The 27174-nt window shown below is 40.5% G+C and overlaps 1 protein-coding gene across 3 annotated transcripts in view; it reads left to right on the forward strand.

Annotated features, from left to right (window-relative positions):
* The window catches only part of XRCC5 (X-ray repair cross complementing 5), an 86761-nt gene that overhangs the window by 59312 nt on the left and 275 nt on the right, over positions 1–27174 (forward strand). For all 3 annotated transcript variants that reach the window (XM_070771898.1, XM_070771908.1, XM_070771903.1), the window contains 4 exons: positions 11296–11405; positions 12735–12831; positions 14683–14750; positions 26129–26203. In XM_070771898.1, the coding sequence (XP_070627999.1) occupies positions 11296–11405; positions 12735–12831; positions 14683–14750; positions 26129–26203 (350 nt within the window). The remainder of the gene's footprint in view (positions 1–11295; positions 11406–12734; positions 12832–14682; positions 14751–26128; positions 26204–27174) is intronic.

Raw genomic sequence — 27174 nt, forward strand, 5'->3', positions numbered from 1 at the left:
TTAAATATTTTCTAAGGTCTTTTTTCATACTGCCATTTAAGTAAATGAGTAATAAACAGAAAGAAGTAGGTGGTCGAGAAAGAAAACAAAAGAAATTAAAGGATCAGTGAAATAGAAGTGTCCAGAGTAACTGCCACCCATAAATGCCAATCCATAAAAAATGTATTTCCATTTAGAACTCACTAAAAATAGAAATAATTGTTTATTGTTTACATATCTAATAGTCTCTTACAGTTTCAAGATGATTTAATTGCTTCTTAGACCTCTCATTAAAAAATAAGTATATACTGATTGGAAAAGAGTCAAATAATAATACAGTAAGTAGCACATAAAAAGAAGAAATCTCTTCATTCATTGTCCCCCTCTCTTCCAAACCCTCCTTATAACCAGCATTCTCTGTCTTGCTTTTTCACTCTCTCTTCATAGGAATAACCCTGTTAATCCCTGTTAATGTTCTATATTATAGTCAAGATGATTAATTGTTTTAGAGTACGGTAAATTGAGACTATAGCCATAGGCAGTGGGGTCAAGCATCTTGACCTAAGAGGGTAGAAAGAGCTTACAGCAAGATGGGGTGAGCCTAATTCATTCTTAGTAAATGACAGCAGCAAAGATGCCTGCATATATAGTTATAGTAATGTGGAAATGATATATCTGACTCCTGTATACATCTTTTGTAGGCTGTTACTCTTTGTCTCTGCGTTTTCTCTTTTAAGGGATCTTTGTTTTAATTATTTCTTTCTCTATAAAAATTAAAGAGTGGTGATAAGAATTCTAGGCTGTCCATTCCCCCTAGTGATAGCCAATACTGAATACGCAATGTATGGATTTAAGTTGAAGGAACACAAAAAGACATCTTCGTGTCTTTTAGACATGAAGCTTTTAGAGGAGTAACTCAGGAGGGCTCGATCATTTATTCATCCATTCAGCAAATGGTTGTTGAATGCCAATTATGTGCTAGTCTTTTTGGCAAGATACAGACAGTAAATGAATAAAATCTATGTCAAGTGGTGGTAAGCACTTGGATTCGTTTCCTAGGGCTGCTGTAATGAAGTACACCAACTGGCTGGCTTAGAATAACAAGTTTATTTTCTCTCAGTTCTGGAAGTTAGATGTCCAAAATCAAGGTGTCAATAAAGTTGGTTCTCTCTAAGGACGCTTGGGAGAATCCATTCCGTGCCTGTCTCCCAGCTTTTGGTGACAGCTGGCAATCCTTGGTGTTCCTTAGCTTGTGGATGCATCCCTCCAGTCTGCCTCATCGTCAGCTGGAATTCTGTGTGTCTGCATCCAGATTTCCCTCTTCTTACATGAACACCATTTTACTGGCTCAGCACTCCCTCCCCCTTTTGAACTCATCTGGACTTGATTACTCTGCAAGGACCCTGTTTCCAAATAAGGTCACATTCTGAAGTTCTGGGAAGAACGTGAATTTGGAGGGAACCCTGTTCTACTCATAACAGCACCATCACTATAGAGAAAAATTAAAATAGGATAGTGAGGGGAAAGTGAATGCTGGGGTTGTTACAGGCTAGTGATTTTATGTAGAGGACCAAGGAAGGCTGGCTACTTGGTTGTCATTTGAACAGAGAATTGAGGAATGTGGAAGGTAGAGTGTGGTAGCTATCTCTGGGAAACACTTTGCAGCCAAGAGGGAGCATTGCCCAGGAGTATTGGGGAAGCCAGTGTGGCTGGAGGAAAGAAGCAGAGATGAGATCAGAGCGGTATCTGGGGCACTCGTCATGTAGGGCCTCCTAACCTTTTGCTTTTACTCTGAGTGAAATGGGAAATTGCTGAAGAGTTCTGAGTAGAGGATGAGCTGATTGATTATGTTTTAAAAGGCACTCTGGCTGCCCTGTTGAGACTGGGCAAGGTTGAAGTAGGCGGATGAGTTAGAAGGCCACTGCAGTGATCCAAGTGAGAGGCAGTGAAAAGAGGTCAAACTCTTTCTTGGCAGGTTTTGCTGATAGTCTGAAAATAGGATGTGAGAGAAGGACACAAGTCAAGGGTGACTCTTAAGTATTTGGGCCTGAACAGCTGGAAGGTGTTGACATTTATTGAGAACATAAAGACATATTAAGTTGGTTATACAGGTCCTGACTTTAGGAAAAAGGCCTGGGTTGTAAATATAAATCTGGGAGAAGTCACCGTAGAAATGGTCTGTAAAGACATGAGAAAAATGAGATTCTTGAGTAGGGGGAGGTGTGAGTTCTAGGGCACAGGTGGAAGGAGTAACTTAGATAGTTGCACACACAGATAGTCTATCCAGAACATTAGGAAGGATGCAGAGTATGGGTGTAGGTGCAGGTGGGTTGACTGGTGTAAGGAGGAATTCATGGAAGAGGCTGGCAGACCTGAGCAATAAGAGGCTGGATAGGAGAGGGCCCTGAGAAAAGCATCCCTAGTGAGGCAGCAGCCAAAGTGATGGGGCGTCCTAGTGCCGTGAGCGTTAATAGGACTTTCTGCAGAAATAAGGGATTTTTGTTACTGCTGTTATTTTGCCTCTTGAATTTACTGCTGATGAGTGTTTCTAACCACTTTGTACCTAGTTATAAGTTTTTTGTAATTTTCAATCACTTTCTAATCCAGTTGTTTCATATCTGTCTTTTCCTTTCCATCCTAAATACCACTACTACAATTTAGGCTTCCATCATTTCACCGTTGGACAGTTATAGCATCCTGTCTTAATTACCCTCAAAATTCATCTCATCCTATGTGTTGGTACAGATTTAGCTTCTTATAGCACAGATTTGATTATGGGTCAGCCCTTCTTAATCACTCTGTGTGTCTTTGAAATTAGTCCTCCAGTCAAGACTTCACACAACCTGGTCGCATCCTGCCATTCTAAACCAGTATTCTACAGGTCCCCTCTGTGTACCCTGTGCTCAGACCACACTGGACGCCTGCTAATACTCTTGTGACATTCACTTTGCTGCCCTTCTGTATGAATGTCCCTTGTTTTTCTTACCCCACCAGATCCCGGCCCCAACCCCACAGAGAGATTCTTGAGATTTAAGAGCCTGTGTATCCTGGGATATTAATGCCTGGTAGTAGTTTTATTGTAATATGATTCATTATCAAAGATGCTGCTGCTGGTCTACGCAAATATAACCTCCATTTGTTTTTATGCTCTCTGAGTACTGCCGGCTAGTAGTGATTTTTTTTGTTTGCATCATTGTCCTAAATAAAATAGTGCTTGGGAATCATCATGATTTGAATTTTTGAATTACAGCCAGATTAACCCTCAGGTTTTCTGGATTTAATTATAAATCTTAGCCTCATAAGAGAAGAAGCATCTCTGTATTTTGAGTTATAGAATATTATACAACTTTCTTCATAAAAATCAAAAACAGAGGGGAAAAAAAATGAAAAGAAAAAAAAAAAGAGGGGTCTGAAGGGTCCTTAAGGAAAGATACCAAATAAGCGCAGGACATCATTATTTACCAATTTTTAAGAAGATTGATACATGGAGTATAGTTTTTAAATTTCTGGTTCTTGATATTCCATTTAAGAACTAGTCAGATTCTTGAGGCATTGTAAAGCTCTGTGTCCTGCCTCCCCCTCCTCTGTCATCCCCAAAAGCACATTCAGCTAGCAGCCATCTGCTTCTCTCCTTGCTGAGGAGTCTGACTCATCACTCATCACTGTATCTCTTCAATTGATACATGAATTTCAGTTCCATTGGATTACCACCTGGATCCCACTGCCAAATTGGTCTCCTGTTCCAGCATTTTCTCTTGGCTGCACTGTTTCTGTGTCTGCTTGGTTCCTTCTGCCTACTTCCTATATGAGTTTGATGATGTCCGCTCAGGTATGAAGCTGGACAGATACTATAAAATTCATACAGTACCAAACACTGTCATCTTGCATTCTACCTCTCTCCCGCTACTCATCCAGAATGAAATCTAGATGCTTTAGTTTTGAATTCGTCTGTATCACTGTAGTGTTTAGTAAAATATCTTATTTTAGTATGTTTCGCCATTGTAGAATTTAAAATTTGTTATAGGACCTTAGAAAATTATGAAGATGCTCTTTCTCTGCCCTCTATACTCCCTACTCCCATCTTCAGTGCATACTTCCAAGCATATAGCATGTACATTACATTAGTGAGAGGAAGATATCACTTCCTCGCTTGATGAAAAGGACTTCCTTTCGTTTCTTCCTTATGTTAGTGTCATGCCCCAGTTTTGCGCTACTTAAAGTACACTCCTCTTTGGAAATGAAGGAATTAGACTAAAGAGAGGATGTTCTTTGGTCTTTAGTTAATTGCTATAAGCCTTGTACAGAGAAGGCAATGGCACCCACTCCAGTACTCTTGCCTGGAAAATCCCATGGACGGAGGAGCCTGGTAGGCTGCAGTCCATGGGGTCGCTAAGAGTGGGACGCGACTAAGCGACTTCACTTTCACTTTTCACTTTCATGCATTGGAAAAGGAAATGGCAACCCACTCCAGTGTTCTTGCCTGGAGAATCCCAGGGACGGTGGACCCTGATGGGCTGCTGTCTATGGGGTCGCACAGAGTCAGACACAACTGAAGTGAGTTAGCAGCAGCAGCATAAGCCTTGTAAATATGAACTGATAATCTTCAGGTTTCATGGGATGTATTTGGTGGGTCTTTAAGAGTTAAATTAAATAAATTGAATTTTTAATAAAAATTGAAAGGCCATAGAATTCCATAAAACCCCCACCCACTGACCAGCAAGCCTAAAAATTTCCAGCTGACTTGGGGGCAGATTTAGTCTTACACCCAAGTTATTTAAGATGGGAAATATTATTCATCCAGAATGAAAAAGTCTAGGCATCATGTTCCCTTTCATAAACTGATCTTGAAGGCAGTGGGCTGAACCAAATGCCATTTTTCTAGTTTCTCATTAGCTTACACTATCACTTGTTTTCTAGAGTGAGCTAAGACCAAGAGACCTTCAAAATCTTTCTTCCTGTGGCTACAAAGCAGGCCTCACAATTAGCTCAAATAAAAACAAAAATAAAATGAAAGAGATCTCATAGTCTGCCGGATTGGAGTCTGAACAATAAAAGACTTTGCATTTACTCTGCTCTTTGTGCCTGGGGTTTTAATTTAACACATCAATGAAAAGGCAGCATTTAAAAAGAGGGGGAAAATACCCAGCAAGAGTTACTTTTATTAGTGCAATTTGTAAGAAATTACTGCACTTAATGAGAAAATCGTTAAGCATGAAAAAACGGGCTGTGACTTAATTTACAGAGTTTAAATGGTGAAGTTTTAATTGAGTTTTTTAGTTATTGGTAAGAAAAATATTAATAATAATAAAAAACAACTACCAGGGCTGTATCTGTACTGTTGAAGTGGTCATCGCTTTTACACACCTTAGTTCAATTTCCTGTGCCACTGGTCATGCATGATATTATAGCTGTGGTATTCTCTGTCATATCCGCTGACTTTTTCTGTTCTTTCAAGGGAGGCAGGCAACTTCTTCTGTCTGCTACATGAGGAAATTTGGGGCAGAGAGTCTAGCAGAACAGCTTCTAAAAGGGGAAGGGTGGAGCAGAGGTAAAAGGGCAGAGCTGTGTCCACTCCACAGTCCACCTGCTCAAAAACGAGACAGCAATTGAATGTCCCTTTCAGATCCATAACACTTATCCTTTCCCCCTGGTTCTTAGTTTCTCTTCTTGCCGCCAGTGATTTATTTTTCCCCAGTAAGCAGATTTCATTAAAGACTACAAAACTAAAAACAGGAATAATACCAGACCAAGAAGCACAAGCATTCAGGACAAATTCCTGGGATCATAGATCCAAATTCTTTTGGAAGTAGAAGTCGAAAGGGTATTTAAAGAAATAAATCGGCACATCTTATGTCATTTAGAGAGAAAATGTTTAGGATACCTTCTTTTTGTTCTTACATTCCCTGAAGTGCAATTGACTCCTTAAAGGTCATGAACACCATGGGAAGGGTTCAGTAATGAAGAAAAGTCCTATACACTTTATATTCCTTTATTATTTAAGTTAAAGACGGCTTTGTTAATTTCTGTCTCCTGCAAATATCTGATGTGTAAATGGGGCGTTCAACTCCTGTGGGTTCATGATAACACACTCTGCCAGTGGCCCCGAGATCCTCTGCTCACCCTTTCCCTGTGTGCCTTGGGTCTGCGGGGAGGAGTGGGGTAGAGCCTGTCCCTGCAGGTTGCATCTTCAGGCTCCCACAGGTACAGGCTTCCTACTGGGTTCAGATCCTGGTGAGAAGTAAGGAGGGAGGGATAAGCCAGGGTATTTCTCTTTCTCCTCACCCACCCCCAGCCCCGAGTAGGGCAGCATCTCCAAGTCCTCCATGGTTTCTGCCCCTATAGGACAGGCTTTAGTTATCCCCTCCTCTTATCTCCTTTCTGCTCTGTTCTTGTTCCCCTGCGGTGCCAGGGGGTGCTAGAGGCTTCTTGCTATTTCTAATCTCTGGGTTACAGCACCCATTCTCAGTTGGCTTTACAGTTCTTTATCACCTGTGTTAACAGTTGCCTGCATTAAACTTCCTTGGTTAAATATTCAGTGATTTCTGTTCTTCTCTTTGGACCTTGCCTGATAATGCACAAAGCCTCTACCCACGATGGCCAGTTTATACCCTATTTGAGACACAGGGAAGCCTCTTTGTGACTGATTTTTGTTCCCTGTATTAAAACAGACTTGTTTTCTTACCAGGCAAATGTTTCTTGTTAACTTTTTGCTTTAAAAACAGTGATAGTAATTTACATGTGGATTTCATTGGCTATAAACTGGACTACTCACTTAGATTTTTATTTGTTACTGAAAGATGTTACTCCTTTTAATTCTCTTAATGACTGACCTGATCATATACTTTTTTTATTTAAATGCTAGATTTTTTATTGTCACTTTATTTTCTTTAATAAAGATGCCATTATTATTGACTATGTAAACTGTTGAACATTTTTAAATGATTTGACTGCTGACATCTGTAAAATGTGCACCTCTTCAATAATTAAAATTCACATAAGGGCATTGAGATCACGAGAAGAATTAAATTGAGAAACATCCTGAATGATGCCTGGGTTCAGCAAAATCATTTGCGATAGCTTTCCAGTCCCTTATACATAACACGTGACGGTTGAGTGAACTACTGCTCTTTTGGCTCTGTAGGATAGAGGGAAAAAAACCCCTCAGTAAATGACTTCCTTTTACTTTGTTGGAAACATCTTTGCAGAGAAGAGAAGAGTAAGTAAATGTCAAGTCAGAGACCAGCAAGCACATGGCCCCAGACGGTCATGACTGAGCAGCAGGAAGAGGGATGATTCATTTTGTAGAACTTTGGGGGGCTTCCCTGGTGGCTCAAATGATAAAGATTCTGCCTGCAATGCAGGAGACTGAGATTTGATCGCTGGGTTGGGAAGATCCCTTGGAGAAGGGAATGACAATCCATTCCAATATTTTTGTGTGGAAAGTTCCAGGATGGGGAGCCTGGTGGGCTACAGTCCATGGGGTCGCAAAGAGTCAGACAGGACTGAGCAACTATCCCTTTCACTTTTGGAAGGTGTTGAAGGTTTTCTGGAGAGAGAAAAAAAGCATACATTTCAGATTAAAACAAAAAAACACCACCGTTCTCCTCTTACATAACACTTTTGAATCTTGATAAGATTTTAATATAACACTAAAGTATTATAAGTATGAAAACTCATTTTGCGTATCAACGATCTGTACTCATGTCAGATTCTAGATTAACATATTAATGCCTCTATTAAAAACCTCAAAATCCAGAACAGACAGGTTTGAAATCCAGAATAGACATCTTGATTTTGAAGACTTCTTGAGATAAATGACAGCCTTTGCTTGACTACTATCCTAAGATGGATGGCCCTTCCAGTGGCCATTTTTTATATTAGCTGCTAATGAGTATTATTGAGCCTCTGAGTAATTCTGAAAAAGCATTTTCGTGAACTATAGTTGGAGCTGTGATTTACTGAGCGTGAATACCGTGATTGATGTGGAAGCAGAGGAAAGCACCCCAGTCCTCAGCATTTCCTGTATGAGGAGGAGGAGAGAAGGGGGCATCAAAAGCATAATCCAGCCGGAGTTAGATTACTTTTGTCAGCCACTTCTGCATTTTTACATTTATTAAAAATGGCAGGGAAATGCCACCAAAGTTTAGAGAAGAAGTCCCTCATCCACATCCCTTTCTGATATTCAGTATATTAGAGCATCGTCCATCACATCTATTCACTGGTGTTAAAAGGTTCATTATAATCAGTGAACCACAAAATAGTCTAGGTAGGGGGCCAGATGCACAGGCCACATAACTGATTGTTCCGAGAAGGATAAGAGTCTGGTTCTGTGTATTCATTGGGTTTGTCTGAAGTTTGGGTATGTTTATCTACCTGCATTCCTGAACCTTCTGGGGGAAAGAACAGAACAGTCCAACATGTAAATAAGAAAACTAAATCCACATGGGCCCACAGATACGTAAGGATGTCATTCTTAAATGGAAACTGAGAATTGAGACTGCTACTTCCTTCTCTTTGTATTCTTTCTTATCCATATCATTATTGCAAGTGGGTTATTGGCTTTCACATTTGCTTTATTTTAGTTTCTTTTGAGTATTTTTTTCTATTTTTTTTCTATAAGATGTGTGTGTGTGTGTGTGTGTGTGTGTGTGCCATCAAGATTCAAGATAAGGATGGGTGCAGAGCCTGTTTTGCAGAGCAATTCAGCACTGTCTAGTTGTTTCATGGGCTCCCAGGCCCAAGGACACGCTGTGTTTTAGAGTCCTTTATCTTCTGTGCTCATTACACTCTTTTCCTTGCAGAATTTATGTAATAATAATGTGTAATATTATGTATGTAGCACTTTATAACACAGTAGACAATTCTTATCTTCAGATAATTTCTTCTCTTAGTATCTGTGGTGCCATACCCTCCTGACTCTCTCCTGCCTCCCTAACCATCCCTTCTTGGCCTTCTTTATCAGCAGCCTTTCCTCTGTACAGCCTCTGAATCCTGAGGTTCCTTAAAGGCTTGGTCTTGAACCCTTTTTTTCCTGTACTTTATCTGTCCTGCCCCAGCTCCTCATGCACACTGTTCACTCTCCTTGGGACGCCCTTCCCTTCCACCTCTCCTCCTCTTTCTTCGCTACTCCTGGCCATGGACTCCACGCGCTGGACCGTGTCCTTTCCTCCACATACACCCCGTGCTTTCCCACCTCTCTGCTTTATACTTTTGCTCATTCTGTTTTTTGGCTGTCTGATAGCCAAATTCTACTTTTCCTTCATTGCCCAGCAAAAAAGCCAAGTTAATTCACAAATCTTTCTTATAATCACCAAAGAGTTTTTAAAATTCAGATTAGTTGATATATTTCTGTACCACTCAGCTCTTCATGTTGACCTCTGTTACTATTTTTATGTATATGTGTTATATTCTCTATTAGCATGTAAACTCCCCACCGGCAAGGATCTTATCTTCAACTTCATTGTGTTTCCTATAGAACATAGTATAGCATCTTATATGTTGCAGTTACACAGTAAATATGTATTAGGCTAAATTAAAATAATCACTGTATCAAGCAAAGAGAAATATTACAGCTTTACATTATAACTTGCAGAGATTTCCTCATTCACCTTTCAAAAGAAATGAGAAATGTGATGTCTCTGGGATTATTGCCCTTGGCCTTTAAAAATTCTCATTTGTGCCCAGATAGGAAACGCTGAGTGAACTTGCTGTCAGACTATCTGAGAAAGCAGGCTGCTTGAGTGGAAATATCAAACATTTCTCTTACTTTCCCTTTCCAGGCTAAAAGAAGGAGATAGCTTCTGTTGGTCTCAGCTTCTTGTTGATAGTTTTCTGCTCTGCTTACTGATCAGGGTTGTATTATTTAAAACTTTGTTTCAAAAGTCCTATCCAAACATTCCTTCTCTGCTTTGAATCATAGTTGGATGTTAATTCACTGCTATAGGATACATGGGTAAAGATTTCTGAAATTTCAGAAAAGTGTTTTCTTTAATCCCTCAAGTTGGTTAAGTAGTTCGTTGTGATGGAGATCATAATCTCCTATTTGGTAGAAAAGATGAAATGGTTCCCAGGATGTTTTCACTTGCTGCAAAATTATTGTATTAGGAAATACTTCATCCAGTTTTTGAATCCTTTCCACATGCTATAGGATCCTTGGCAAATAAGTTGATGGCTCTGCATTTCATGCCTTTCATAAGGTATTGAGCAGTGCTCCAGTCACTGTGATTCAGCTGGCGGCCTTTAGCCTTTACAGGGAAGCCTTGAAAGTCGTTTTCATTAGTACTGCAGGCACACATTCGTGACTATAGGAAAGCTCAGATGAGGCCATAACAATGGCACATGTGCACTCTTAGAACACCTTGACCATTCAGCACAAATTGCTGAACAGCCGGCTAGCGAGCAGTTTCAGGAAACAAGTAAGAATGAGCCTTTAGGTCATGACTTGTGCCTGTCTCCTTGGTTTGTTCTTCTGCACAGATCATAAGTCTGTTTTGACCTGCTTAACCACTTTAAGTTCCCTGATGACTTTATGTTTTAATTTCCTCTGCTTTTTTAAATGAAGAATGTTTTGTTTATGAGGCAGTCTCAAATTGCAGCCCACCTTGGAAACCGTAACGTTATTAATGCATTTCCTCTTTCTGTATCACTTATGACGTTGCTTGCTGACCATTATCATTTGTTAAGTATCCATGGCTTCGTAGAGTGCTGAGTACCTTAGAGACTCTTGAGATTCAACTGAGGGCAGAAGATAAGTAGCAATGATTTTCCATTCTATAGGGATATTACTAAATTAAGTTGAGGGCTGGTCTTTTCTAATGTGATCTGTGATTGGAAGAGGGTGGAGTGTCCCTGGCTGATTATTTTTCTTTGTCTGACACTATTTGACATTTATCCTGAGTGGAATTAGGGGAGGAAATAGAAGATATGTTTTTTATGATGTTATCAGGAAATGCGCTTTTGAGATACCCAAATGGTCCCTAAATTTTGGGGGGTAAATAAAAAGCAATAACAGCTTAATGTTTGAAATTCCAAAAGAAATATTTAGCTATAATTCTAAGCACTTAAGAAATTTTATTTCTTGACAAATGTCAGTATTACCCAAACCTTTTAAATGTGGACTTTTGAAATCAGCATTCTGCATTTCATCTTTCCTTCCCATCCACCCCCTTAAAAGAAGAATGGCTTTTGTGCAAACAGACCACAAGGGAGGCTCTTGATCCATAAAAACACACTACTTACAGGCACACAGGAGCATCCATTCTCTCTAACAAGCGTCACTCAGATTGAGGAAAATAAATGTATTGTCTTATGTTCTAGCGAGTCACCAGCTAATAAATCACATCGAGCAGTTTTTGGATACTAACGAAACACTGTATTTCATGAAAAGCATGGACTGCATCAAAGCCTTCAGGGAAGAAGCCATTCAGGTAACTCTATCCTGTGTCCTCTTCCTAAACAGTTGGCCACCATCACAGGGGAGAGACATACAGCACCCCACAGATAAGCCTGGGCTTTGAAAATGATCATCCTTACTGTGAAGAGCAACATATGCCAAGAGGAGTAGAAATGACTAGCTCATGTTACTATTGCTGTCATTTCTGAGGAAGAATAAAGATGGGTGGGTGACTGGGATGTTGTATCCCTCGAAGTTAGCTTTTTGTTACACTATAGCCCTGGCTTTATGATTTCTACTTAGTGAGCCAACCAAATTTCTCTTCTATTGGATTCTGTTTGGCTAACTATTTTAAGGAAATGGATGGAGAAAATACAGTTAGATAATTATTGAGAGGATTGATGAATGACCAAATTACTTCTTGAATTGTTTAGGTAGTTACAAAGAGTGATAAGAAAATAAAAATATTGTTAAAATTAGAATGGGATGAAAGATTCAGAAGTAGATAAACCAAATGCCCTACAGATCAATATCAATTTTATCAAATATCAACTTTTGGCCAAATGGAGTCAATATAAGACTAAAGATGACTCAGTCAGGTGGAGAAAGATTTGCTTAGCTGAAAAGGTAGTGGAAGTGTTTTTTAGTGCGCACACCCCCCGCTGCCCGGAGAGAGCATCTGAGAACACTTCCGTGCACTGTCGCCACCGCGTGTCCTTTAAACCACCAGGTCATTGGACTCCAAAAAAGAAAGAGAGAAAGGTGCGAGAGGAGCCAAAGAGGCCTTAGAGACATATTAGTCAATCTTAATGACCTTTTTTAAACTAAAAATATAAAAAGAAAGTTGGGAATATGTGAATACTGACTGGTTATTACTCTTATAATTAATTTTTTGTGAATTTTTTAAGTCTATATTTTAGATATTGCATATTTATAGATGAGCTAATATGGTTGAAATTTGCTTAAAAACAACCCAAGAGTCGTGGGAGAAAGTGAGGGTATAGATGTTACAAAGGTGATGGGTGCACAGCATCCACTAAATTGCTCTGTTTTTGTTTGAATTTGTCTATATTAAAACCTAAAAGAACAAAGTACCAGGCCACAAAAAAACCTGGGTAGCTATGGAAATTTCTGTGCCTTCAACAGATGGAAAGATTTACAACTCCTAGCAAACGAAGCTGAAATTTACCAAAGAAGAACATTTTATGTGTGTTTAATAATTAAATATGGTGGATTTGTGTGTGTGTATATGTGTGTGTGTGTGTGTGTGTGTATGTGTGTGTGTATAAAATGCTTTGGGGTGAATTATGTTTCTGTATGAGCTCTGACCTGCCACCTTCCCTACCCCGACACGCTCTTGCAGTTTTCAGAAGAGCAGCGCTTTAACAATTTCCTGAAAGCCCTTCGAGACAAAGTGGAAGTTAAACAACTAAATCATTTCTGGGAAATTGTCGTCCATGGTAAGGTGTCTTTTGTCTTTTTCTTAAAATAGTTATGCTATATTTTCCAAGTATAAGTTCTAAATATAAATTATATTGTGTGATGTGTTATGTGAGGACCTGATGACGTCCCATGTGGATTTTTCCATGTGGATTTGGGAAATGCTCAGTATTTGGTGAACTGAAAATCTTGATTAATAAGCAGAACTACAAAGTGATAAATAATAAGTAAACATATAAGTCCCATCTTAAACTCTTTGTGTAGTGTGGCCCTTTCATGACTGTGCCTTTCTGTTTGATGACCGAAGAAGCTGTATAGGCAGTCATTGATCCCTGTCTCAGATTCTTAGACCTGTAAGTCCTGCTGGATCCATAGCACTTTCGTTAATCTCCCCCACATTTTGCTTCCTCCATCTTTCATTGCCATGTTCTTGGGCATTTTATATTAGCCAACCAGTGTCTTCATGCACCAAAGCCACTCACTTATTCACAGTGACTAATGCAAATTAAACATAGAAACAGGGCAACAAACATTCTTTCACTTTTAGGCTTGTTGTTTGATTTCCATCATGCCCTTTGCCCATTTCCTTTAACCTGGCTTGATTTTCTTTCAGAACTGAAACACAAGATATTACCTATTAAAAGTACATATTATGAAAACAATGATGTTGCAAAGTACAAAACTTCGTACTTGAAGTAGAGCCCCCAAATTAGTTTCAACCTGTCCTTCTTTGCAAACTCTGTAAAAAAAAGGAGTCACATGCCCATCTCTCCAGCTTCTAACAGGCAGTTTTTCATCACACAGACAACCATTTCCCTGACAGTTAATTTTTCAGCCCTTTAACTTCTACACTGGGGAGCAAAAGCAATTAGAATAGGTGGTGAATTGGGCTTACTCAAATCACTTTTGTGTCTCTGCTGTCGAGCCAGTAGATGAAAGAGTTTGGTTTTGTTAGCTATTGAATGCCTCCGGTATATTGCTTGCTGAAAAGAAATTTGAAGGACATACACAAGATAGATACATATATATACATATATATATATATATATATCTCCATCCTGTTGAGAGAATACACATGACCTTGTGCCATTTCTAGGTACAAATGGATGTTAAATGCATGTGCTTTTCTGAGAACGTTTTGTGCATTAACCACTTGAGACAGAAGAAAATCTTAAGAAGAGAAAACTAAAGGGTAGATTTTCCATCCTTAATTTGCTCTCACTGAGTTCAACTCAACACTCTAGGCTAAATGATAGGCAAGATCTTTGTAAGAGCGTGTTTCCTTCTGACCTTAGCTTTCTGCCATTCCATCAATAGCTGGTCACACTGCTAGAAGTCAGAAAGTCTACAGATTCCCGTATCTGGTACCTAATGGGTTTGGACCAAAGCATAGTTACTCAATTTGCATTTATTTACTGAGCTCCTGCTATGACATACACTGAGGGAAATAGAAGAATGAATAAAATGTAATCCCTGCCCTAGAGAAAGTATAATCTGTTAGGAGGGATAAAATATTTACAGTCATACAGGATACAGTATGGTGAGAGCTATTTCAAAGGGATAAACAAAGTGATCTGAAGAGTTCTAAGGGAGAGATTGAATCAAGAAAGACTTCACACAACAGGTAACATTTGTGATGTGGCTTTCATTTTCTATAAGCAAACATAGGAGAAAGGGCGATGGAAGATGGAAAAAATGATGAGAGTTCAGCATCTTTCATAAAGCTTTATATTTCCTATAGAGAAGAGCACCTTTATATTAATAATTCCAAAAATCTCCCATGCAAAGCTGGGAGGAGGTGTGGTGGAAAGGAAGGTGGGATTGGGCTTAAGTCTCTGTACTTGAATTTTCCTCTGTGAATTACTTTATAGATGGAGTTACTCTGATCACCAAAGATGAAGCCCCTGGAAGCTCTGTCACCACTGAGGAAGCCAAAAAGGTATTGCGGGCTAACTCCCTGCCTTTAGATGAATTATTGTGGTGGAGATTATTTTCTTGGTGCTCATTCTTCCTTGAAGAAGTAAAATTCTAGGGGTAACTAGATTACTGTACTGTTCTTTACTCAACCAACAGGCAAATTGCTTCAGCTGCAGCATCCTCATAGGAGAAATTGTAATCTCATTCAGTTTGCCATAAACTACGATAATGTTTCTAGAACTCACCTACAGTTGCACTTCAGTACCTCTAGAGTTTGTGATCCATAGTAGACCCTGGTTAAGGCTAGGAAATCCATCTAGCCCAGTGATCCCCACCCAGGCCACACATTAGTCACCAGGGAGTTATTTTTAACAACAAAAAAAGACTTCATATTGATGCAAATGGTCAACATACTTGGTGTCTTCCTGTGTGGAGGATGAGCATTACATCTGATTCAGTTGTGAGTCAAAAACATACAGCTGTTCAGCTCAGTTCTTCTTCATTATACTGCGTATTTGTGATGAAATTTCAATGAAATTAAATTGAGTAGCTCAGAAGTATATGGTTCATAACATCCAGTGTTATTTACAGTCGGTGGTTGACCCAGCCTTGCTAGTACAACACATGGCAGCCGTCAGTTATGTTTGCTGGGCTACAGTATGTTTGCTGGGCACTGTACTGAACGATAAAACAGCACCCCCGCCCTCTAGAGACTCAGTTGCTTACAGGGTAGCAGAAGGAAGCATTGGAGACTCAAAAATTAACTGCCCGGTAAGGGAGAGCTTGGTCAGGGACTCATGAACAGGAATCTAAGGGAATAGCGGAAACAAGGCCAGAGATGTTCATCTATGGGCTAAACGCAGGCCAAAGTTTAAAAATCTTGAATTTCAGTTCAGAAAACACATTTGGCAAAAAACATGATATTGTTTGGCAAAGAAATTAGAATATACAAGACTTTTTATTAAGCACTCTGCCTGGCAAAAGCATTTTGTTAAAGAACAGATATGGCCCCTGCTCTCAGGAAGTAAGATCTCAGAATTTAAAAAGCATTCTTCAAGATGCTGACGGTTGTCTCAGAGAAAGTTCTGTGATGTCTGTACCCACTGCTGCCACAGTCAAGACTGAGTACTGTGGGCTTCAGAGTGCCCTTTAACTGGATTTGTTATTTTATGCAATGGCGTGATAATACTTCCCCCTGGAACTAGGGTGTGTCATTCAGGGCTCTGCAGAGAGAACCAGTACTGTGTGGGGGGAGGGTGTGGAGGGGGGATTGATTCATTTTAAGGAACTGGCTCACACAGTTGTAGGGGCTGGCAAATGTGGAATTTATAGAGCAGGCCAGCAAGCTGGAAATTAAGGCAGGATTTCTGTATTACATTCCAGGGGCATAATTCCTTCAACTGATTGGATCAGGCTTACCAACATTATTGAGGGTAACCTTCTTTACTTAGTCAGCTGATTGTAAATGTTAGTCACATTCATAATGTACCTTAACAGCAACATTTAGTGTTTGCCATAACAGCTGGGCACCATAGAAGAGTTAAGGTGACACGTAAAATCATGTAGAGTGAAGGCTTATCAATCAGCTTTTGGTAAACAGGTAAAATAAGGCAGATAGTTTCATTTTAATCATTATTGCATTCAAAAAAATCTGTCATCCAGCTGAGAGCTGAGTACGTTACAGTTTTGGGAGGAAGCGGAAAGCCCTGACCTGAAAAGGCAGTCTTTTCCCCTAAGCAGTACCTCTTAACCGAAGGTGTCAGAGTTAAGTGAGGCCAGAACACGAGAAAAGGAAGAAAGCTAAGAAGGGATAATGTGCTTCCTGCGAGTGTGTCTGGGCCTTAGTCTTTGTTGCAAATGTAATATCACCTTTGGAATTAAAGAGCACAGAGCATAACCATCAGGAATTTTAATGTCTGGTAATGAAGCTGCAGAGAAGAATTTCAGTGAAGACTAGATACGGGTGGGTGTCCTTACATGATTCTAATATCAACAGAACTGATTTCAGTTGGTTAAGACAAGTCCGAAAACATCACTGTGTTTGAACAGAGAGAAAGCCTGGTCAACATAGCAGAGTGAAGCTTGCTGTTGTGACTGACTCTCGGCACACACTCTGTCATGTCTGACCTGTAAGATTATGCTTTTGTGTCTGCTTCGGTATCACACGAGCCCCCCCCTTTTTTTTCCAGAATAAAAACTTAGTCCTCTATGTTAAAAAAAGTTTTTTTAATTTTTAATGGCACCTGTTGATTTTTGGAGAGAATTGTGGAAGGGAGAAGGTACATACGATGATAATGGGGAGAATTAGTACAATTCTGGCTCAAGGAAGTTGATTCCTTGTGGTTTTAATAGGAGAGACATGCTTCAGCTTTTTCTCTTAGCCAAGTTATGGAAGTATAATCAGTTTTGACCACACAATAAGATACTCATCTACATTTTCTTCAAAGCAACTGTTATGTTTGGTCACTTCCCAAAGAATCAATTACAGAAACTTGGCTGTATTCAGACATTGAAGAATAATCCTCATAGTCCATTAAAATTATTTCAAGATATTGACCATGTTATTTAAAGTTGGCACACTGTCACATTATTGCTGTTAAATGATGATTTGAAAGGAATTATTATTCAGGGATGCCCATTTTAAATGAAAATTAAATCATGACTTTACACTTGCCCATCTTAAGGACAGCTGTTTCCCTCTGATATATTCTAGAAATGTGTGGATTTTATGATTCTTTGAGAATATAGGTAAGTCATTCTTGCTGTAGAATTAGAAAGTTCTCTCATGACATAAGCTTCAGTTCAGTTCAGTTCAGTCACTCAGTTGTGTCTGACTCTTTGCGACCCCATGAATCGCGGCACGCCAGGCCTCCCTGTCCATCACCAACTCCCGGAGTTCACCCAGACCTATGTCCATCGAGTCAGTGATGCCATCCAGCCATCTCATCCTCTGTCGTCCCCTTCTCCTCCTGCCCCCAATCCCTCCCAGCATCAGAGTCTTTTCCAATGAGTCAGCTCTTCACATGAGGTGGCCAGAGGTTGGAGTTTCAGCTTTAGCATTTTTCCTTCCGAAGAAATCCCAGGGCTGAGCTCCTTCAGAATGGACTGGTTGGATCTCCTTGCAGTCCAAGGGACTCTCAAGAGTCTTCTCCAACATCACAGTTCAAAAGCATCAATTCTTCGGTGCTCAGCCTTCTTCACAGTCCAACTCTCACATCCATACATGACCACAGGAAAAACCATAGCCTTGACATAAGCTTAGACAGTCACTTTTCCTTTCGCTAACTGATACCTCTGTTTGATTTTGAAGCCTAGGTATAAATATAACTCCTGTTTCCCACTCGTGAATTCTTTCACTTTTTCTGTTTTCTGGTAGTCAGTTAGACATGCCATTAATGTTTGATGTTTGTATATGTATTTTTCCTCCAGTTTTATTTTGTTTCTTTTTATTGAGTTCACATTGCTTTATACCATTAGTAAATTTCTGTGTACAGCATTATAGTTCAACTTCTGTGTACACTACACGCTCACCACCAAAAGTTTGATTTCCATTCATCCCATACAGTTGACCGTCTTTACCCATTTCACCCTCCTGTCATGCCTTCCCTTCTGGTAACTACTAGTCTGTTCTCTGTATCTATGGGTTTATTTTTGTTTCATTTGGTTTCTTCATTTGTTCTGGTTTTGGTGAAATCGTACATTGTTTATCTTTCTTCATCTGACTTATTTCACTTAGCATAATCCTCTCAAGGACCATATTTCAAAAAGATATATACACCTTGGTGTTCACCACAGCATTATTTATGATAACAAAGATCGGAAAAAAAACAAACACCTAAGTGTCCATTGATGATGAATGAGTAAAGAAGACGTGGTATACATACCCCACGGAATACTACTCAGCCATAAAAAGATGAAGTCTTGCCATTGGCGACAACATGGAGAGGACTTTGTAGCTCCTGTGCACGCTTTGTCATCTCATTCACAGGGCTTGGCTCTGTGGTGGGTAGGAGTTGTGCCTGTTTATCCTGCCACATTCCAGGAGCATCACAATCCAGGACCAGGGAACCATCCATGGTCCATGAGAGACCTGGACTTGTAAAAGGTCAAGAAAGGCTGATTCTTCATTCAAAGTTTGTCATCTTTATAAAAAAAATTTTTTTTAAATTTTTTCCTACTAACCTGTGTTACGGTTAAAACAGTGGTTCTCAGCCAGGAGTGATTTTATACCCCAGGAGATATTAGCATTGTCCAGAGACATTCCAGGTGGTTACAGCAGGGGGCATGCCACTGACTCCTAGTAGGTAGAGCCCCTGACAACAAAGAATGATGGGAAGCCCTGGGCTAAAAGGATTAAACAAGTCAGATTCTTAACTAAGGCAGAGGATATTGGCTTAAGTTGTATAGAATTTTATTCACCTGGAAGGAATCCTAATGATGATCTAGCTGAGTTTTTATTTTTAAAACTGAAAGCTTAAAAGGAAGCCTGATACATAAAACACAGAAGGGTGATACTTCTCCCTTGATGGATAGTGGGAGTGGAAATTTGGGGTTACCCATGCTCTGAGAACTTAGAAGAGCCCTCAGGGAACAGAACCTGAAAAATCCTGATCTGGTCCAAACTCCTTATTTTATATACACATGAAGAAACTTAGGGCTGAGACATAAAACGATGTGCTTACAGTCTCGCAGTGTCACTGGCCAGGAACCCAGTGGTAGGACTGAGCCCCAGCCCTCCATTCTTTTTACTCCATATTAAGAGCACAGAGAGGAAAGAGAATTTATTCCTGTGGCTTTGGAATATTGTTTCTCACAGGATTCCAAGGTTGAGATTTGTCTAAATAATCATTTGATACAAACTCTTACGGGGGAAAAGGCATCACGTTAGCACTTGTTTTCCTTATAGTTGCCTAATCTGGCCTTCTGTATTGCTGTTGACATTTATTGATTTTTCCATCTTAGCTTCATAGATGCTCAAAGCTTAGTGATCTGGTCATTTTCCAGAGGCAGTCTAGAGAGGTGAAGTTGACTTTCTCAGTGTCACAAGTTCATGGCCAGCAGAATTGGTTAGAGTCCAGACTCTGGACTCTATGCGTTTTTATGCCTCCACCATAGAATGCCACCAGCCACGTGTACATAAAAGATTCTCATGCTGCCTCTTCCAAAAAAGATCCCCAAAGCATTGTGAAAGATTATAAGATTAGAATTAAGGATCATTTCTTGAGAACAGTTGTCTCTGACTGCTGGCCGCTGTTGGACCCCATGACATTTTCCTTTGTTCTTGTCTTCCTTGTCTGCCTTAAATCCCTAGTGAAGTTCTATATGTTAGTACAAGAAAAGCAGTAGTTAAAAGGTCACATTGTTACTTTATATTTGTTTAGAGCTTGATATTTTTAAGATATGATTTTAAATTTTTTATTGAAAAAAAATAAATTTTTTATTGAGCTAGAACATACAGTAAAAGCACAAATCTCAAATATGAACACTGCAAATTCTTACATAGTCATATATCTGGGTGCCCACTGCCCAGATAAAAATACAGAGCATTTCCAAAACCTCAGAAGGATCCCTGATACCCTGCCCAGTATTCTGACATCTGTCACTTGAGAGTAGTTTGCCTAGCTCAACCTTCATATAATTGGAATCGTGCCTTTTATGACTCATCCATGATGTTAAAGTTGTTCATTCATTATTACAGCTATGTAGTATTCTCTTTTGTGGTTATACCACAATTTTTTCATCCATTCTCCTAATGACGGACATTGGTTGTTTCTAAACACTGGCAACTGGGAATAAAAATGCTACGGGTATTGTTGTGTATGTCATTTGGTAAACATATATTGAGTGTATTCCTAGGAATTGGAACATAAAATCTACAATTCCACAAGGCCTTTTTTTGTATCTTTTATTTCATCTGAGAAGCAGTGCAACTCCAAGAGATAAATGAGGTCAGTAGTAGTATTCCTATTTTTTTTTTGAGGAGAGCTAGTATAGACGGAGAAGGGAATGGCAACCCACTCCAGTACTCAGTCCATGGGGTCACTAAGAGTCGGACACCACTGAGCGACTTCACTTTCACTTTTCACTTTCATGCATTGGAGAAGGAAATGGCAACCCACTCCAGTGTTCTTGCCTGGAGAGTCCAGGGACGGGGGAGCCTGGTGGGTTGCTGTCTATGGGGTCGCACAGAGTCGGACACGACTGAAGCAACTTGGCGGCAGCAGCAGCAGTTATAGAAAGGTCAAGTGGCTTACCCAGGGTTACTGGGAACAGACAGTGCCTGTATTATATGGTTCTTTTCCCCCACACTGGTTTGCAGATTTCTCTCCTGAACTGTATTCCCTATAAAGCATGAAAATAGCATTAATGAAACCTAAGTATGTGTCATTTTAAACAAAATACATGCAAACAGATTTTCATTCTTCGTGATGCTATTGTATATCTAGACCTTGGTGTTGGAATCAACCCGATGGAAGCCATGTGTTTTCAATTTGGGGATTGCTAAAGGCCTTCTATGTGGTCGCACAGAGTCGGACACGACTGAAGCGACTTAGCAGCAGCAGCAGCAGCAGCAGGGGCCTTAGGACAAGCTGATTTTTAGTTTTTAGTCTTACGGAGGAATAGGACTGGAAGCTTCTGGTAGAAGTGATTGATGCAGTTTCTCTGCTTGTGGATGGTATTTCAGTGTACCTGAGAAGTAGTGGTTTATCCATCTCATAAAGATCTCCAAGTAAGAAGTTTCTTTCTTGGTAACCGCAAATACATGATGAGGATGGAGGACTGTGTCACACAAGTGGTTTTTTTTTCTATTTGTCCTCTTTTTTCAGCATATTGCAGAGAGAAAGAACATAAGAAAAGTCAACTGTTGACTCGTGCCCCTTGTGGCTGCATTCAGAGAATCTGTTGCTTTTATTGAGAAAACAGGCCAGTCGTTGAATTCTCTGCTGTATCTCGAGCTTCCCTGTCATGCACAGCCTGGAAATTACTTGTAGTTAAAAACTCTGATGGTGAGGAGTGATAAGTGGAAGAGATCAGCTTTGCCTGGGGCTGTGGGAAGGATAATGGATGGCAGCCTGCTCTTAGCTGTAAATTGCTTAAGTAGTAATGTAAAGTAGATCTGTCAGGAAATCAGCTCCAGATGTTTAGCACTTGATGGAAAGGAGTTTATTTGCCGCCGTTCCTTTCTTCCTGGAATTTGGCCTCATCTCAGAGACGTGTCATTTATGTTTAATGGTATATACTATGGTCATATTGTGCAGACAGTCCTATCTGAATTTATCCTGTAATTGCAGTGTGAAAGGGGCTTTGCAGGTGGGATGGGAATAGGAATTGGAGCTTTTAGAGACTGTGTGCCAAAAAGCATTAGGGATTTTCTAGATTCATCAATGGTTTAGTCACTAAGTCGTGTTCGACTCTTGTGTTCCCATGAACTGTAGCCTGCCAGGCTCCTCTGCCATGGGATTCTCCAGGCAAGAAGACTGGAGTGGGTTGCCATTTCCTTCTCCAAGATTCATCAATGCGTACCTACTATGGGTCAGGTTTCTAAGGGGGTAATACGAGATATAGCAGACTACAAAACGATTAAGACCACAGAGTTTGTGTTTGAAGGTACCAGTCACTTGTAGCCCCCAGAGGCTTCTGGTAAGACACAGCTCTTCTTTTTTATTCTTTTCTCACCTAAAGGATACGTCTTTATCTTTCAGGCTGATGTTCTTGATGTAGGGAAGATCACCTGGGGGTTAATGATAGTAGGAGAGGAGCAAAATAAAAATCGCTCTTTGTTTTTTTTTTTTTTTTTTTTTAATTTTATTTTATTTTTAAACTTTACATAATTGTATTAGTTTTGCCAAATATCAAAATGAATCCACCACAGGTATACATGTGTTCCCCATCCTGAACCCTCCTCCCTCCTCCCTCCCCATAACGTTTTTAATATTGAAGATAATTAGAATCATAAATAAAGATTAATTTGGGAATCCAGGAGCAGAGTCTGACCTTTAGATGTAAACCAGCTGCAGATGCACATGTGGATTGCTGACTCATTTATCTCTATGTGACTCTCAGGTATCTTTATTTATAATCAACCCGAATAAATAAGTAGAATTGATGATATGAATCAGTTCTGTTCTGTTCCAGGCTGTGCCTCCACTGCTAGCATCTTCTGTCTCCTAAACCACAGATTGATTTCCAGCACTGACCACAGTCCAGTTCATAGTCAGCAAAGGGCTATAGAAAGGTATATACATGTCCTTAGAGAAAAGTGAACTCCTTAATCTCTCAATCAGAATTGAAGTCAGTGATTGATGAGGTGGTTTTGACTGAGGGGGAAAAAGTCCAGGAGGGAGGATGAGTCAAAAACAGACTGTCATAGCCACATCCTGGCACTAACGCAGCCTCGCCCAACTCTGCACGTGCTGCCTTCCTCTTGCCCTTCTCACCCACGTGAGTAAGTTTCAGTACACAAGGAATTAAAGGACACACAGAGCTTGCTTCCTGAGACTTGTTGTATACAGCCTTGTATTTTAACTGTGGCTTTGGTCTGTGGTGTAAGGAGACATCAGTTCAGTTCAGTTTAGACGCTTAGTTGTGTCCGACTCTCTGCGACCCCATGAATCGCAGCACGCCAGGCCTCCCTGTCCATCACCAACTCCCAGAGTTTATCCAAACTCATGTCCATCGAGTCAGTGATGCCATCCAGCCATCTCATCCTCTGTCGTCCCCTTCCCCTCCTGCCCCCAATCCCTCCCAACATCAGGGTCTTTTTTTTTTTTTTTTTTAATTTTATTTTTAAACTTTACAATATTGTATTGGTTTTGCCAAATATCTAAATGAATCCGCCACAGGTATACACGTCTTCCCCATCCTGAACCCTCCTCCCTCCCCATACCATCCCTCTGGCTCGTCCCAGTGCACCAGCCCCAAGCATCCAGTATCATGCATCGAACCCGGACTGGCGACTCGTTTCATAAATGATATTATACGTATTTCAATGCCATTCTCCCAAATCATCTCACCCTCTCCCTCTCCCACAGAGTCCAAAAGACTGTTCTATACATCAGTGTCTCTTTTGCTGTCTCGTATAAAGGGTTATTGTTACCATCTTTCCAAATTCCATACATATGCGTTAGTATACTGTATTGGTGTTTTTCTTTCTGGCTTACTTCACTCTGTATAATAGGCTCCAGTTTCATCCACCTCATTAGAACTGATTCAAATGTATTCTTTTTAATGGCTGAGTAATACTCCATTGTGTATATGTACCATAGCTTTCTTATCCATTCATCTGCTGATAGACATCTAGGTTGCTTCCATGTCCTGGCTATTATAAACAGTGCTGCGATGAACATTGGGGTACACGTGTCTCTTTCAATTCTGGTTTCCTCAGTGTGTACGCCCAGCAGTGGGGTCTTTTCCAGTGAGTCAACTCTTTGCATGAAGTGACCAAAGTATTGGAGTTTCAGCTTCAGCATCAGTCCTTCCAATGAACACCCAGGACTGATCTCCTTCAGAATGGACTGGTTGGATCTCCTTGCAGTCCAAGGGACTCTCAAGAGTCTTCTCTAACACCACAGTTCAAAAGCATCAATTCTTCGGCGCTCAGCCTTCTTCACAGTCCAACTCTCACATCCATACATGACCACAGGAAAAACCATAGCCTTGACTAGATGGACCTTTGTTGGGAAAGTAATGTCTCTGCTTTTTAATATGCTGTCTAGGTTGGTCATAACTTTCCTTCCAAGGAGTAAGCGTCTTTTAATTTCATGGCTGCAATCACCATCTGCAGTGATTTTGGAGCCCAGAAAAATAAAGTCAGCCACTGTTTCCCCATCTATTTCCCACGAAGTGATGGGACTGGATGCCATGATCTTCGTTTTCTGAATGTTGAGCTTTAATCCAACTTTTTCACTGTCCTCTTTCACTTTCATCAAGAGGCTTTTTAGTTCCTCTTCACTTTCTGCCATAAGGGTGGTATTATCTACACATCTGAGGTTATTGGTATTTCTCCCGGCAGTCTTGATTCCAGCTTGTGCTTCTTCTAGCCCAGCGTTTCTCATGATGTACTCTGCATATAAGTTAAATAAGCACGGTGACAATGTACAGCCTTGACGTACTCCTTTTCCTATTTGGAACCAGTCTGTTGTTCCATGTCCAGTTCTAACTGTTGCTTCCTGACCTTTTAATCTATGTATAATTCTTAGGTTTCAGAGGCCTTGATTGTGTCCACGGCACCATAAAAATTACAGAAAATACAGGGAAAGCAGTTCTTGCTCTGCTTTCATGTCGAGAAAGTGTATACATGAACACACCTTTCCCGCTTGGGTGGAGCTACCACAGGAGTGAAGTGGGCTGGAAGGCTTGTTTACCGCCCACCAGCTCCATGCACACCCACCCTGAGGGATGCTAACTGGGAGAGGCCTACCACACTTCCACCTCCCCTTTTAAAAACCCTCCCTCCCACAGACTGGTCTCTGCCACCATGCTAAGTACTTATCCTACAAGAAGATCAGCTCTGGTGTTAGGATGGACAAGAAATTGATAAAACCTAGGTCTTCGATTCAGTTATCACACGCCTTGAAGGACAAGAGTCGCCACTGCTGTCTTTGGAGGGCAAGAATGTTCAGATAGTCTTCATGGGCACTCACTCCCTTTTGAAAATCTGAGTTGCACTCCTCGATCCTTGCAGACTTCAGTTCAGGGCCCTTTGATTTTCTGCATATCTGCCTTGTAGAAGTTCCAGGTCTAGAATACTGATGCTAAACAGAAGCGTACACTGGAAGTGTTCTCATCCACCTTCCTGTTTTCAAACAATTTATAACACACGTTTAAAGATTGCCAGAAAAAGAATTGAACAAACCCACCCATTTTTGTGTTTCACATCTCCTAGAAGAAGTCCTTCCTTTTACCTCTTTTGTCCTCAGTGGAATTGAGTAGATGCTTATAATCTTTTAAGTCCAGACACTTGACCCTTAATGCTCCCTTCAAAAGAGACTGAGATTTATTGTATGCCAATTACACCTCAGTAAAGTTTGCTTTTGTTAAAAAAAAAGAGAGAGAGACTGAGTCATACTAGTTTGGGGTGTTTGGTTCTTTTCTTGACCCTAATGAGCCCACATACCCACTGTGGAAGCAGAAATGGGGATACCTGGTGTCCTTGGGGCCTGATGCAGGCCCCTCCACATGCTCGCTGCCTTGGAGAGCCACATCGTCTCCTCCCTCTTCCCAGGAACTTTCTCCGTGACTAGTTAGTGGACTGTTCAACCTCACAGGGGTCCTGTCATCCAGAACCAAAGGAAGGGGCGTACATCAAGATGGTGCTTCTTTGGGGCCATTTGCATGTGTTCCTCCATCAAAGGAGGCAAAACTGTGCTTGTGGTATCATCCCTGACTTTCTGTTCACAGTTTCTGGCCCCCAAAGAAAATGCAAATGCAGACTCAGCGGCCGCCTTTGAGGAGGGTGGGGACGTGGACGACTTGGTAAGTACTTTTAATGTATACCAGGTGTTCTCCTACTTAAACTTGACTGAGCTGTAAATACAGCCACCAAGCCTGCTTATCATGGACTTATTTGTGTTTTAGTTTCTGACACACCAGTAGCTCTCAACACTATTATTATTTATCGCCATTATAAATGTAATCAGATAAGTAATTTCATAATAGACAGTCCTGTGCTCTTTGGTTCTTTAAATTTATTGTTCATTCAGTTTAATCCTCTCCTTGAAGGACTGAAAAAGAGCTGGGAAGGCTGTTCCTTTAGCAGCAAAATGTCATAATTTACTGAAATTGCTCTCCACCAAAATAAGCAATACAGTGTGCAATCTGTGTGGTTTGACAAATAAAAACAGCATTTAAAAAGCCTCATTCTTAAATGTTCTCAATGGGCTTAATGTAAACAAAATAGACTGATGGGCATTTGGGGATTTCTGGACCTTATCACACCATGTCTGGATGCCTGGAAGGCTGGGTCGAGTGTTGGCTCTTATATCCATCTTTCATGTGTGGGGACTTCCTGCCTTTAAGCCTCACATGACCGCAGTCCAGTAAAAACTTTCAGGCTTTTTGTGGAGAAGTTCTTAGTATTGAAATAAAAAGAGGTGCTTCGAATTTAGCTCCTGAAATAGTTTATTGTTTGTTTGCTGTCTAGTCACTCAGTCGTGTGTGACTGTTTGCAATCTCATGAACTATAGGCCTCCAGGCTCCTCTGTCCATGGAATTTCTCAGGCAAGAATTCTGGCGTGGATTGCCATTTCCTTCTCCAAGGGATCTTCCCAACCCAGGGATCAAATACATGTCTCCTGCATTGGCAGGCAGGCTCTTTACCACTGAGCCAACAGGGAAACCCCCTAAAATAGTTAGTGGTGAGTAAGTGTGCAAGTCCGTGCTGTCACCAGTGAGCAGAACCATTGTTGCTTATGGTCCCCTCCCCAGAGAAGCAGTGCTCTGAAGCT

This window comes from Bos indicus, chromosome 2 (assembly GCF_029378745.1).
Source record: "Bos indicus isolate NIAB-ARS_2022 breed Sahiwal x Tharparkar chromosome 2, NIAB-ARS_B.indTharparkar_mat_pri_1.0, whole genome shotgun sequence".
Taxonomy (NCBI): Eukaryota; Metazoa; Chordata; class Mammalia; order Artiodactyla; family Bovidae; genus Bos; species Bos indicus.